The 14130-nt window shown below is 49.8% G+C and overlaps 2 protein-coding genes across 4 annotated transcripts in view; one reads left to right on the top strand and one right to left on the bottom strand.

The window, feature by feature from the left end:
* Positions 1-2209: 2209 nt before the first annotated feature.
* Positions 2210-14130, top strand: part of L3MBTL2 (L3MBTL histone methyl-lysine binding protein 2) — a 25436-nt gene continuing 13515 nt past the window's right edge. The window contains exons 1-5 of one of the 2 annotated variants that reach the window (XM_005567164.4): positions 2313-2400; positions 6353-6590; positions 10394-10527; positions 12502-12625; positions 13474-13553. In XM_005567164.4, the coding sequence (XP_005567221.3) occupies positions 2377-2400; positions 6353-6590; positions 10394-10527; positions 12502-12625; positions 13474-13553 (600 nt within the window). In that variant the 5' untranslated portion in view covers positions 2313-2376. Of the gene's footprint in view, positions 2401-6352; positions 6591-10393; positions 10528-12501; positions 12626-13473; positions 13554-14130 lie in introns of both variants that reach the window. The other variant, XM_005567163.4, reaches the window with a different exon arrangement.
* The window catches only part of CHADL (chondroadherin like), a 27253-nt gene continuing 24110 nt past the window's right edge, over positions 10988-14130 (bottom strand). The window contains exon 6 of one of the 2 annotated variants that reach the window (XM_065521731.2): positions 10988-11481. In XM_065521731.2, coding sequence (XP_065377803.1) covers positions 11251-11481 — 231 coding nt within the window. In that variant the 3' untranslated portion in view covers positions 10988-11250. The remainder of the gene's footprint in view (positions 11482-14130) is intronic. The other variant, XR_010578184.1, reaches the window with a different exon arrangement.

Below are 14130 nucleotides of genomic sequence, written 5' to 3'. Positions count from 1 at the left end.
TTTTTTTTTTTGAGGCGGAGTTTCGCTCTGTCTCCCAGGCTGGAGTGCAGTGGCCGGATCTCAGCTCACTGCAAGCTCCGCCTCCCGGGTTTACGCCATTCTCCTGCCTCAGCCTCCCGAATAGCTGGGACTACAGGCGCCCGCCACCTCGCCCGGCTAGTTTTTTTTTGTATTTTTTAGTAGAGACGGGGTTTCACTATGTTAGCCAGGATGGTCTCGATCTCCTGACCTCGTGATCCGCCCATCTCGGCCTCCCAAAGTGCTGGGATTATAGGCTTGAGCCACCGAGCCCGGCCTAATTTTTGAATTTTTAATAGAGATGGGGTTCACCATCTTGGCCAGGCTGGTTAAGATCTCCTGACCTTGTGATCTTCCCACCTTGACCTCCCAAAGTGCTGGGATTACAGGGGTGAGCCACTGTGCCTGGCCAGGTCTATGAGTTTTAAAGATCACCTGTGTGGATTAAAGGTGAAGATTTAAAAAGGGTGACCATGGGAGGCGGAGGTTGCAATGAGCAGAGATCCCACTGCACTCCAGCCTGGATGACAGAGGGAGACTCCATCTCAATCAACCAATCAATCAATAAAAGAAAGAGGGCAGGGCGCGGTGGCTCATGCCTGCAATCCCAGCACTTTGAGAAGCCAAGACAGGTGGATCACTAGGTCAGGAGATTGAGACCATCCTGGCTAACACGGTGAAACTCCCTCTCTACTAAAAATACAAAAAATTAGCTGGCATGGTGGTGGGCACCTGTAATCTCAGCTACTTGGTAGGCTGAGGCAGGAGAATGGTGTGAACCCGGGAGGTGGAGCTTGCAGTGAGCCGAGATCGTGCCACTGCACTCCAGCCTGGGCAACAGAGCGAGACTCCGTCTCAAAAAAGAAAGAAAGAAAGAAAGAGAGAGAGAGAGGGAGGGAGGGAGGGAGGGAGGGAGGGAGGGAGGAAGGAAAGAAAGGGTGACCACTTGAAGGGCTGCTGAAATGGGCCGGTGGCTTGTATTAGAGTGGTAGTGGAGGAAATACAGGATATATTTTGGAGGTAGAAAAACCAACATGTTGGCAGCATGGATACAGGGGTTTAGGGTGGAAGGGGTTGAAGGAAAGAAAGACATCTAGGAAGAGTTTCACATCTCCATGGTGGACCTCAAATTTAGGCATATGTTTTGTATGTATTCAGCCTCCACATATTGCATTTAGAGTCTCAATTAATTCATTGGGACACAGCATAGCATAGGGAAGGAATTTGTACTAAATTTGGAATCCCTATCCTGTGTGATCTTGGAAAGTGCCTAAACCTGAAGAGCCACCACTTCCTCTTCTTTCAAATGGTGATAGGATGTGTAAGGGTTTGAAAAGATGTTTGCAAAGCTCCACAACAGCACCTAGAACTCAGGGTGTCTAAAGAGGTTGTGGGAAACCCTAACGGGATGAGGCAGAGAGCCTCAGATTCAAGGTTTTTACCCAGGAGGGAGTGGTGCATGAGGAAGGTTGCAAGATTTTGAGGAGGCTGGACACTTACAGCATTGAGAAAAAGAATATTCCAGTTTCAGCTGACGCGGTGGCTCACGCCTGTAATCCCAGCACTTTGGGAGGCTGAGGCGGGTGGATCATGAGGTCAGGAGTTCAAGACCAGCCTGGCCAAGATGGTGAAACCCCATCTCTACTAAGAAATACAAAACTTAGCCGGGCTTGGTGGCGGGCGCCTGTAATCCCAGCTACTTGGGAGGCTGAGGCGCGAGAATCGCTTGAACCCGGAAGGTGGAGGTTGCAGTGAACCAAGATCGCGCCACTGCACTCCAGCCTGGGCGACAGGGCAAGACTTCGTCTCAAGAAAACACACACACACACATACACACACAGTATTCCAGTTTCTTTCTTTTTTTTTCTTCTTTTCAATCTGGAGTATTTCAGTTTCTGCCTGAGTTGGAAATGAGTCCCTCTGCTATGCATCCCAGCAAAAGGACACCTTAAATACCTAACTCGGGAGAGTACGAGGTTATTCCTGGAGTCTGGAACAGTGACTATCATAGGTGCTCAGTAACCGTTTAGTGAATAACATCCCAATGAAGTCAAGAGGTTGGCGTAACTGGAACAGTCGGCGTGAGGCGCACCAGGTTTCCAGCGTTCCTGGTTTCCACGTCACTATGGTAACGTCCCACCCTGCACACCCAAGGCGAACTACAATTACCACAAGCGCCCGCGATTTCCCCGCCCAAAGGGAGAGAATGGCGCGAGCAAGCACGGAACCGGCTTTTCCTCCTTCCTGCAGCGTGATTGGCCCGCGGCTCAGGGAGGCGACCAATGAGTGCTCTCGTGGAGAGCGACGAGGCCAATATGGCTTCCTGCACCTGGTGACGCTTGGCGAAACTGAGGTCTCATGGAGAAGCCCCCGAGTATTGAGGTGAGAAGGAGAGGACTTAGCGTGACTTGGAAGGGGAACCCCGAGATCCTCGCTCCGTGGACCCTTCTTTAGGGCTTTTAGCGACGTCTGGAGGATGGAAGGTGGAAGGATGGATAAACTGAGATAGTTAAACTGAGCCAGGGCCAGAGGCGACTGGCGTTACTTTTTGCTCCTCTCCTGCTGGGGCCAATGTTCGGCGAGTTCAGGGAGGAACAGCCGTCCCTGGCCTGGGGGAAGGGGAACTAGGTTTAGGATGTGAGAGCTCCTGAATCGATTCTTTATCCTCATTGTCTCGTGGCCGTGTTCTTTAGGGCTTGTGAGGCCTGTTACATGAGGTGGGAAGTGAAGGGCGATTAACGTTGGGTGAACATCACTCCTTGTCTGTAACGTTCATGTGCATTATCTTCCAGTACCCTCACAGGAATTATTATTCTTTCGTCTTTGTCGTTCAAGCCACTGAGGCTTAGAGGTGGTGCGACGCCCCAGGAAGTTACCCCGGCTGGAAAGTGAAGGAGGTTGGCTCTAAGTCTGTCCGCCTCCGAAACTATCTGTTATGCTTTTCACATTGTACTGCAACCTGGAACCCACTCATCCCTTTTGTTTTTTCTTTCAGACGGAGTCTTGCTCTGTTGCCCAGGCTAGAGTGCAGTGGCCCGATCGCGGCTCACTGCAACCTCCGTCTCCGGGTTCAAGCAATTCTCCTGTCTCCGCCTCCCATGTAGCTGGGATTACAGGCATGCGCAACCACACCCGGCTAATTTTTATATTTTTAGTAGAGACGAGGTTTCACCATGTTGGTCAGACTGGTTTCGAACTCCTGACCTCAGGTGATCTGACTGCTTCGCCTCGACCTCCCAAAGTGCTGGGATTACAGGCGTGAGCCACTGCACCCCGCCTCATCCTTTAATCATTTGGTTTCTGGGCACTTTATATTTGTTTTAAGAGACGGGGTGTTCCTCTGTTGCCCTGGCTGGAGTGCAGTGGTTACTCACAGGCGTGATGACAACGCACTGCAGCCTCGAACTCTTGGGCGCAAGCAATCCTCACACCTCAACCTCCTAAGTAGCTGGGACTATAGGTGGTCTCTGTCACCCTGCCTGACAAGGGTACCTATATTTGAACTGTTTCCTTTCTAGCATATTTGCATGTATAGTTGCAAATATAAAGTGGAATAGCTCAAACATTCTGCAAGGGTAAAGGAAAATAATAATGTGGAGAATAATAGCATGTCACACTTTTAGAGCTGTTACTGACTGCTGGAAATAGAACTAGGCTTTACATATCTTAATCTTCATAAGAATTATCTAAAGAAAGCTTATTATCTCTCTTGTAATGATGAAGAACTGAGGGTAGCAAGATAAAATACGCACAAAATCACACAGTTAATAAATGTTAGAGCCAGGATTCAAACCTAGGCAAATCATAGTCTATGCTTTCAACCAGTAAAAGTTGGCAACGTTTATTGAGCACTTACTATATGCAAGTCACTATTCTGAGTGCTTTGCCTGTATTGTCTCTTACTTCTCCCCCAAATCCTTTTTTTTTTTTTTTTTTTTGAGACAGAGTTGCTCTCTATCACCCAGGCTGGAGTGCAGTGGTGCAGTCATAGCTCACTGCAGCCTTGACCTCCCTGGCTCAAGAGATCCTCCCACTTCAGCCTCCCTAACCACCACGCCCAGCTAATTTTTTCCAGTTTTTGTAGAGACAGGGTTTCCCTATGTTGCCCAGTCTGGTCTTGAACTCCAGGCTCAAGCAATCCTCCTGCCTCGGCCTCCCAAAGTGCTGCGATTACAGGCATGAGCCACTGTGGCCAGCCCCCAAACCCTGTGAAATAGGTGGTACTATCCTCATTGTACAGATGTGGAAACTGAAACACTGCAAAATTGACTTGCTGCAGGTCACACAGCAAGTAAGCACTAGAGATGGTATTTGAGCTCTTCACACCTTTTTTTTTTTTTCCCTTTGAGACAGCGTCTCCCTCTGTCATCTAGGCTGGAGTGCAATGATGTGACCATGATTCAGTACAGCCTTGACCTCCCAGGCTCAAGCTATCTTCCCACCTCAGCCTTCTGAGTAGCTAGAACTACAGGTGCATACCACCACCACCTGGCTTTTTTTTTTTCTTTTGAGACAGTATCTCACTCTCTTGCCCAGGCTGGATAGCAGTGGCATGGTTATGGCTCACTACCGCCTTCACCTCCCAGGCTCAAGCAATCCTTCCACCTCAGCTCCAAGGAGCTGGGAATACAGGCACATGCCACCACACCTGGCTAATTAATTTATTTTTATTTTTTTGAGACGGAGTCTGGCTGTCGCCCAGGATGGAGTGCAGTGGCACCATCTCGGCTCACTGCAAGCTCCGTCTCCCAGGTTCACGCCATTTTCCTGCCTCAGCCTCCTGAGTAGCTGGGACTACAGGCTCCCACCACCACGCCTGGTTAATTTTTTGTATTTTTTTTTTTTTTTTTTTTGAGACGGAGTCTCGCTGTGTTGCCCAGGCTGGAGTGCAGTGGCCGGATCTCAGCTCACTGCAAGCTCCGCCTCCCGGGTTTTTACGCCATTCTCCTGCCTCAGCCTCCCGAGTAGCCGGGACTACAGGCGCCCGCCACCTCGCCCGGCTAGTTTTTTTTCATATTTTTTAGTAGAGACGGGGTTTCACCGTGTTAGCCAGGATGGTCTCGAACTCCTGACCTCGTGATCCGCCCGTCTCGGCCTCCCAAAGTGCTGGGATTACAGGCTTGAGCCACCGCGCCCAGCTGAGTCAAATATTTTTATTTTATAGATGAGAAAATTGAAGCCCACAGAAGTTAAATGACTTGCTCAAGGCCCTATAGCTAGTTAGGATCAGAGCTGAATCTAGCGCTATAGTACACCCCAAGATGCCACAGTTATCTGTGTGTCATCTGCCTCTCCGATCCTCTTTGGAGCAGTCTGGGTCCCAAATTAACTTTTCTGTGACTTAAACTGTTTCTGAGTTGAGATCATTTTGATGTAATATTGAACACAGAAGACATTTCTTTTTTCTTTTTGAGACAGAGTCACTCTGTCGCGCAGGCTGGAGTACAGTGGTACGATCTTAGCTCACTGCAACCTTCGCCTCCCAGGTTCAAGCAGTTCTCTGCCTCAGCCTTCCAAGTACCTGGGATTACAGGCGCCTGCCACCACACCCGGCCAATTTTTGTATTTTTAGTAGAGACAGGGTTTCACCATCTTGGCCAGGTTGGTCTTGAACTCCTGACCTCGTGATCCACTCGCCTTGGCTTCCCAAAGTACTAGGATTTCAGGTATGGGCCACCATGCCCGGCTAAGAATTAATTTGTAATATATATCTTCTACCCCAGAAAGTCTTTGTAAAGTACCTTAGGATATTTCACTTTTTTTTTTTTTTTTGAGATAGAGTCTCGCTCTGTCACCTAGACTGGAGTGCAGTGGCACAATCTTGGCTCACTGCAGCCTCTGCCTCCTGGGTTTAAGCGATTCTTTGCGCCAGCCTCCCGAGTGACTGGGACTACAGGCACCCACTACCACACCTGGCTCATTTATTTTTTTGTATTTTTTAGTAGAGACAGGGTTTCACCGTCTTGGCCAGGCTGGTCTCGAACTCCTGACCTCAGGTGATCTGCCGGCCTCGGCCTCCCAAAGTGCTAGGATTACAGGCATGAGCCACTGCACCCGGCCCTCATTGTTACACAGTATTCTATTTGAACCATGTTAAAATATCATCATTTGGAAATCCACAGAGGAGCCTGGTGAATTCCTAACACATATTTTCTGTCTTGTTAAGCTGTTGTATTGCATCATGGTGGAGAAATGTGGAAATAGGAGTAATGATCCTGGTATTTGGAAGGTTCCCGGAAGTGTGAGGGGGCTGATAGCAGATCTGCAGCTTCTCCCCCCGTGCACTAAAGCCAACCATAATTCTTTCTACCTGGTTTGTGTCATCCTCCATTAGGAGACCCCGTCTTCAGAACCAATGGAGGAAGAGGAAGATGATGACTTGGAGCTGTTTGGTGGCTATGATAGTTTCCGGAGTTATAACAGCAGTGTGGGCAGTGAGAGCAGCTCCTATCTGGAGGAGTCAAGTGAAGCAGAAAATGAGGATCGGGAAGCAGGGGAACTGCCGACCTCCCCCCTGCATTTGCTCAGCCCTGGGACTCCTCGCTCCTTGGATGGCAGTGGTTCTGAGCCAGGTGCCTTCAGAGTGTCCCCTGAGGATGGAGAGGAGTCAGAAGATTATAGAGGAAGAGGGGGATGGATATAGGCTATATGGGCAGAGCCATCCATATGTAAAAGGCTGTTAACTGTGATTTCTAAGGGATCAGATGTGTAAGGATCTGTAAGAGAGACAGAAGCAGCCCAAGTAGCCACAGCGGTACTTCCTTTGCTGAATTTTTTTTTTTTAAGACTTGAGTTGCCGGGCGCGGTGGCTCAAGCCTGTAATCCCAGCACTTTGGGAGGCCGAGACGGGCGGATCACGAGGTCAGGAGATCGAGACCATCCTGGTTAACACGGTGAAACCCCGTCTCTACTAAAAAATACAAAAAACTAGCCGGCCGAGGTGGCGGACGCCTGTAGTCCCAGCTACTCGGGAGGCGGAGGCAGGAGAATGGCATGAACCCGGGAGGCGGAGCTTGCAGTGAGCTGAGATCCGGCCACTGCACTCCAGCCTGGGTGAGAGCGCGAGACTCCGTCTCAAAAAAAAAAAAAAAAAAAAAGACTTGAGTCACGCCCTGTTGCCCAGGATGGAGTGCAGTGGCATGATCTTGGCTCACTGCAACCTCCACCTCCCGAGTTCAAGTGATTCTCGTGCCTCAGCCTTCCAAGTAGCTGGGATTACAGGCACCCACCACCACACCCAGCTAATTTTTGTATTTTTAGTAGAGGTGGGGGTTCACCATGTTGACCAGGCTGGTCTCAAACTCCTGAACTCAGGTGATTCACCCACCTCGGCTTCCCAAAGTGCTGGGATTACAGAAGTGAGCCACTGTGCCCGGCCCCAGTCTAATTTCACATTGTGACTTCATTCATTCTTTCATACAACTAATGTGTATTCAGCACAGTTTAGATGCCGCTGAATAACACGGTGCTGCTTTTTTGTGTAAGTATATACAGTGGATTTCCAGCCTGGATGTTAGAAGACAGGAAACCTAAAGTGTTTTGGTTCCTTTCTGAGAAGGGACAAATAGCTTGTGGCTTGGAAGTCAGGGTGGGAGTGGGGAGGTAATACATGATAAAGTGACCCTGGGTAGGAGGATTGGGTTGGGGGCGGGCAGATGAGAATCCCTGTGGATCATCTGGAAGCCAGTTGAGTTCAGAAATGTGATGCTTGGACAGCTGCTGAACCCCTGTGTCACGGCCTCCCATGTGTGGGCTGCCTGTGAAGAGAGGCAGGCTAGTCTGTGATGACACTGCCATCCCTTGGATCCCAAACTTTTTTTGTTTTGAGACAGGGTCTCATTCTGTCACCCTGGCTGGAGTGCAGTGGTGTGAAAATGGCTCACACTGCAGCCTTGACCTCCTGGGCTCAGGCAGTCATTCCACCTGAACCTCCTGAGTAGCTGGGACTACAGGCGTATGCCACCATGCCTGGCTAAGTTTTGTGGTTTTTTTTGTAGAGACAGGGTTTTGCCATGTTGCCCAGGCTGGTCTTGAACTCCCAAGCTCAAGTGATCCCCCACCTCGGCCTCCTAAAGTGCAAGGATTACAGGTGTGAGCCACTGCACCCGGCCCCAAACTTGTTACAAGAGTAATCTAATACTCTTTGCTGTTGAATCTTACTTCCTTTTTTATTTTTATTTTTTTTTGAGATGGAGTCTCGCTCTATCGCCCAGGCCGGAGTGCAGTGGCACAATCTTGGCTCACTGCAAGCTCCGCCTCCCGGGTTCAGGCCATTCTCCTGCCTCAGCCTCCCAAGTAGCTGGGACTACAGGCGCCCGCCACCAGGCCCGGCTAATTTTTTGTGTTTTTAGTAGAGATGGGGTTTCACCATGTTAGCCAGGATGGTCTCAATCTAACCTTGTGATTCGCCCACCTCGGCCTCCCAAAGTGCTGGGATTACAGGCGTGAGCCACTGCGCTCAGCCTTATTTCCTTTCTATTCATGTTGTCTTCTTTTCATCCCTTGCCTGTTTTATCTTTCTCTCTTCTATCCTCTTCCAACCCTTCTTTTAGAATCTTAGGATTTAGAACTAGAAGGAACCATTAGAGACCACTTAGACCCGGGATTCTGCACATTAGAATCATCTAGGGGAGCTTTTAACAAACTATAGGTGCCAATCTCCCATCACAGACCATTAGAATTTTAGGTTCAGGCTTTTTTTTTTTTTTTTCTTTTTTTTTTTTTTTTTGAGACGGAGTTTCGCTCTTGTTGCCCAGGCTGGAGTGCAATGGCGCCATCTCAGCTCACTGCAACCTCCACCTCCTGGGTTGAAGGGATTCTCCTGCCCCATTCACCCGAGTAGCTGGGATTATAGGCGCCCAGCACCACGCCTGGCTAAGTTTTTGTATGTTGAGTAGAGATAGGGTTTCACCATATTGGCCAGGCTGGTCTATGAACTCCTGACCTCAGGTAATCCACCTGCCTCGGCCTCCCAAAGTGCTGAGATTACAGGTGTGAGCCACTGTGCCTGCTCAGGCATTTTTAAAAGCTCCCCAGGTGGGTCTAATAGTGAAGTCACGGGCCAGGCGCGGTGACTCACTCCTGTAATCCCAGCACTTTGGGAGGCCGAGGCAGGCGGATCACCTGAGGTCAGGAGTTCAAGACCAGCCTGCTCAACATGGCGAAACCCCTACTAAAGATACAAAAAATTAGCCGGGCGTAGTGGCACACGCCTGTAGTCCCAGCTACTCAGGAGGCTGAGGCAGGAGAATCCCTTGAATCCGGGAATCGGAAGTTGCAATGAGCCGAGATGGCGCCACTGCACTCCTGCCTGGGTGACAAGAGCGAAACTCTGTCTCAAAAAAAAAAAAAATGAAGTCACAATTAAAACACTGATCTAGCCGGCCGTAGTGGCTCACGCCTGTAATCCCAACACTTTGGGAGGCCGAGGTGGGCGGACCATGAGGTCAGGAGATCGAGACCATCCTGGCTAACATGGTGAAACCCCATCTCTACTAAAAATACAAAAAAATTAGCCGGGCTTGGTGGCGGCACCTGTAGTCGCAGCTACTAGGGAGGCTGAGGCAGGAGAATGGCGTGAACCTGGGAGGCAGAGCTTGCAGTGAGCCGAGATTGCGCCACTGCACTCCAGCCTGGGCGACAGAGTGAGACTCCATCTCAAAAAAAAAAAAAAACCACAGATCTAGTTCAGTCCCTTTACTATATAGATGAGAAAATAGAGCCATAGAGGTTAAGTGACTCTGGCACTTTTTCTTCCTATAAATTTTTTCTCTTCTTTTTTTTTGAGACAGTGTCTTATTTTGTTGCCCAGGCTAGAGGTACAGTGGTGCAAACATGGCTCACTGAAGCGTCAACCTCCTGGGCTCAAGCAGTCCCCCGCTCCACTTTAACCTCCCAAGAAGTTGGGACGACAGGCGTGTGCCATCACACCAGGCGTTTTTTTTGTTTGTGTTTTTTTGCAACAAGGTCTTGCTGGGTTGCCCAGGATGGTCTCGAATTCCTGCCCTCAAGCAATCCTCCCTCCTTGGCCTCCCAAACTGCTGGGATTACAGACAGGAGCTACCATGCCTGGCCTCTTCTCACTTTCCTCTCACAAACTTTTCAACACTCACCTATTCCCCCAGTTGTCCTCATGGATTTCCATTAGCTCCTCTGTTGACATATGCAGCCAAGGGAGGCCAAGCAGCAGCACTTTGTTCAGGTAGATTCAGGATATACATGCCAGTACCTCCCATTCCTTCTCTTACTCCATTAGCCTTGGTCGGGGCAGGGGCTCACCTGGTTAATGCAGTGCCCCAGGTTTTGAAGGGCCCATCATTTTGTTGGCTTTGAGGTGGCCGTATCGGGTGAGTCATGTGCTAAGTTCTCTTCCCAGCTGTCTGTGAGATGTGTGGTATCGTGGGTACAAGGGAAGCCTTCTTCTCCAAGACCAAGAGGTTCTGCAGCGTCTCCTGCTCCAGGAGCTACTCCTCCAACTCCAAGAAAGCCAGTATCTTGGCTAGATTACAGGTGAGAGGCGGTCACCTGGGTCCTTCCCGGGGCCTTTGGTGCTGAGATAGGAGCCACTAATTGACTGAAGGCAAGGGCCAGGAAAGTTTGAAAAGCCCCTTGCTGGTGGCCAGCTGGTATTTATTATGTTCTCAAACTTCAGTGGACAGAAGAATCCATTTATGGAGCTTTTTAAATTATAGGTTCCTGAAGCTACCGTCCATTCCCTACCCTCATCCCCCAGAGTCTGGTGTGTTTGGTACATTTTAAACAAGAACTCTGGGGAAGGCTGACGCCCTTGGTCTTCACCCCACACTTTTATACATCCTTTGAAAGGAAGCTGGGAAACAGGCCCAAGGTTCACCAGCCATGGTGGCTTCAGGAAGTCCGTGCCTTGTCTGACTCCATATCACAGGCAGCTACCTAGAAAGTCTTGCCAATTTTCTAAATTACTGACATTTATAGAATTTTTAGAGATGGAAAGGTTCTTGGATGTGGTGTTGAACCCACACATTTATTAAGTATACTGAAGTCCAAGGAGGTAGAATAACATACCTAGTGTGGCTCTGTACGAAGAGAATGGCAGAATTGAGGCTGGAACCTAATCTCAGGGGCTTGATCTTACATTGTTTCCCAGTAGCTGTGACCAGCATCCACAACACTGCTTCCCAAATTTGCCTGCAAGCTGGGATCACGTGGAAAGTTTAAAAAATACTGATGCTGGTCGGGTACAGTGGCTCACGCCTATAATCCTAGCACTTTGGGAGGCCGAGGCGGGTGGATCACGAGGTCAAGAGATGGAGACCATCCTGGCCAACATGATGAAACCCCGTCTCTACAAAAAATACATAAATTAGCCAGGTGTGGTGGCGTGCGCCTGAAGTCCCAGTTACTCAGGAGGCTGAGGCAGGAGAATTGCTTGAACTTGGGAGGTGGAGGTTGCAGGGAGCTGAGATCGTGCCACTGCACTCCAGCCTGGGGAAAAAGAAAAATAAAATTAAAAAAGTATATTGATGCTTGGGTCCTACTCCGAAAGATTCTGATTTAACTGGGATGGCGTGTGGCCTGGACAGAGATTGAAAGAGCTCCCAGGTGATCCTAATGTGCAGCAAAGCTTGAGGACCACCGATGTTTATTAGAAACTGCTGTGTTCTAGAGCCTGCTTACTGCTTCATACACTATCGCCTTTGTGAGACAATTACCAGTGTTTCCCCATTTTGTAGATGTTAGTCAAGGCACAGAAAGGTCCCTCTCTTCAGAGAGCTAAGAATAATATTGGTAATATTAATAGCTACAGTTTGGGAGTACTCGCTAAGGGCTTGACATTCTCAGTCCAATTAATGATCTTTAAAAATTTGATTTTTAAAAAAATTCCTTTTTATAAAGGCTCAGAAATTTCAGTAACTTAAAGGTATACTACTAAAAATTGTAGAACTGGGATTTTCCCCTACGTTTGCTTGGGACTTAAACCCAGATTTCTGCTTCACTGATCTCCTTAGTAAATTCCTGCTCAGTGCTTAAGTTACAAAATACAGACCAGATCAGTGGCCATTCGCTTTGGAAAGGGAGGACCCCCTTTGAGTACCTGATGAAAGCCGTGGACCCTCTCCTGAACATTCGTGTATGTACAGAAGGTTGCCTCCCAGTTCATGCGCGTTTCTGGCCCCCTGTGAGGCCCATTCTTTGCTTTGGATCTATTGGTAGCGACACTGGAGGAAGGAGATGACTGAGACTTGAATCTGGCACGGCAGAAAGGCTTAAAAGATAGAACATGGGTCTCTCCCTGCTCTGTAGCCCTGCCTAGCACCCCTGACCCTTCCCCACAACCATCTCCTGAGCTCAGGATTGTTACTGTCATCACTGTTTCACACATGAAGAAACTGAAGCCCAAAAGAAGTTAAGTCACCGACCCAAGCCCAGGACTTCAACTTGGCAGCCCAAATCCAGAGTCATGATCCCAGCCGCTGGGCTACACATAGCCTCTCTCCTCTCCAGGGAAAACCACCCACCAAGAAAGCCAAAGTCCTGCACAAGGCTGCCTGGTCTGCCAAAATTGGAGCCTTCCTCCACTCCCAAGGGACAGGACAGCTGGCAGATGGGACACCAACAGGACAAGACGGTAAGATAGCAGAGGGCTCCGCTTAGGAAGCTGCCATGGCTGAGGAGGAGGCTGGGTTTGGGGTGGCCTTTTCTAGGAATGAAGACTGGGCAAACCGGCCAGGTGGAAAGTGCGCTAAGCCAGGGTCACCACGGATTGCACCTGCCTCACCTGTTGGGGATTGTGGAAATTACCCAGAAAAATCCCTTCAGCCACCCTTAAATCACCAGGACTCCTACCCATGATCATTCAAACGCCAAGAATTGGCTGTTTTTGTTTCTCTTTGCTTTTCTCCCTGTGGTTTCTGTTTCCCTGGGGCAATGAAGGCCCGGATCTGGTTGAAGGCAGGTTTGGAGAGGAAAGGAGCCTGTTTCTCTTTCTCTGAGTGTACAGCAATTGCTAAGCAAGTTAAACGTATGCATAAAGCAACTCTGCTATCACTGTTCTGAGTTTCTAACTGAAATGGAGCTCAGCAGGCAGGAGCTCAGTGGCAGGGGCCCTGGCGTGTGCGCACCCCCTCCCCCACATTTAGATTGGGTGTGGCCAATCAGGTTGAGGGAGGTGGGAGGAATTTAAGCCCAGGGATATTTGAATTTTCCTCTTTGGGGGAAGAAGGGCAAGAAATTTCCCTTTGAATGTTCCTTACTCCTGAGTCTTGCCGCCTTTCAATTCAGTCAACAGTGGTCCCTCATGGCCACTGGAGGAGCAGGTATAGGAGTGAAGGAGGGTGTCGTGGGCAGCGCCGTGAGAGGGGCTGCTGGGGGTGGGGGACCTACCTCTGCAGGTCCCACAGGGCCCTTGGGGTCCAGGCTCCTAGACTGGCTGCTGCTCAGGCTCCCAGCCTGACTCGTCCTCTTTCTGCTCTGCAGCTCTGGTCTTGGGCTTCGACTGGGGGAAGTTCCTAAAGGATCACAGTTACAAGGCTGCTCCTGTCAGCTGTTTCAAGCACGTGAGTGCCCTCGAGCTGAGGGAGGGAGGCCAGGGAGCCGGCCATGGAGCTGCTCCTCCACCTGCTTCACTGGGTGGCTTCAGGCTGGACGGTGGCAGTGGGGAGGTTTTTGCCCTGAATTCTCTAACAGGCTCAGCATTTTCATTCCCAGGGGAGTTGCCTCGTACCTGTGTCTAACGCATATAATCCAATTTGCTTTGTAAAAAGCCTGCCCCTGGGTGCCTGGGCTAGCACAGCTGTGTCCAGGATCTGTGACGAACTAAACTCAAGTGACCAGGATGATGGAATGGGATACCCCAACTGGCTGAAGCCAGGGCTGAGAATAAAAAAGGTGAATTTGGCCGGGCACAGTGGCTCACACCTGTAATCCCAGCACTTTGGGAGGCCGAGGTGGGCGGATCACCTGAGGTGGGGAGTTCGAGACCAGCCTGGCCAACATGGTGTAACCCCATCTCTACTAAAAATACAAAAATTAGCTGGAAGTGATGGCGGGCACCTGTAATCCCAGCTACTTGGGAGGCCGAGACAGGAGAATCCCTTGAACTTGGGAGGCTGAGGTTGTAATGAGCTGAGATTG

The sequence above is a fragment of the Macaca fascicularis genome, chromosome 10 (assembly GCF_037993035.2).
Source record: "Macaca fascicularis isolate 582-1 chromosome 10, T2T-MFA8v1.1".
Classification (NCBI taxonomy): Eukaryota; Metazoa; Chordata; class Mammalia; order Primates; family Cercopithecidae; genus Macaca; species Macaca fascicularis.
The sequence above is the reverse complement of the archived record's forward strand: the minus strand, read 5'-3'. Positions and strand labels throughout refer to the sequence as shown.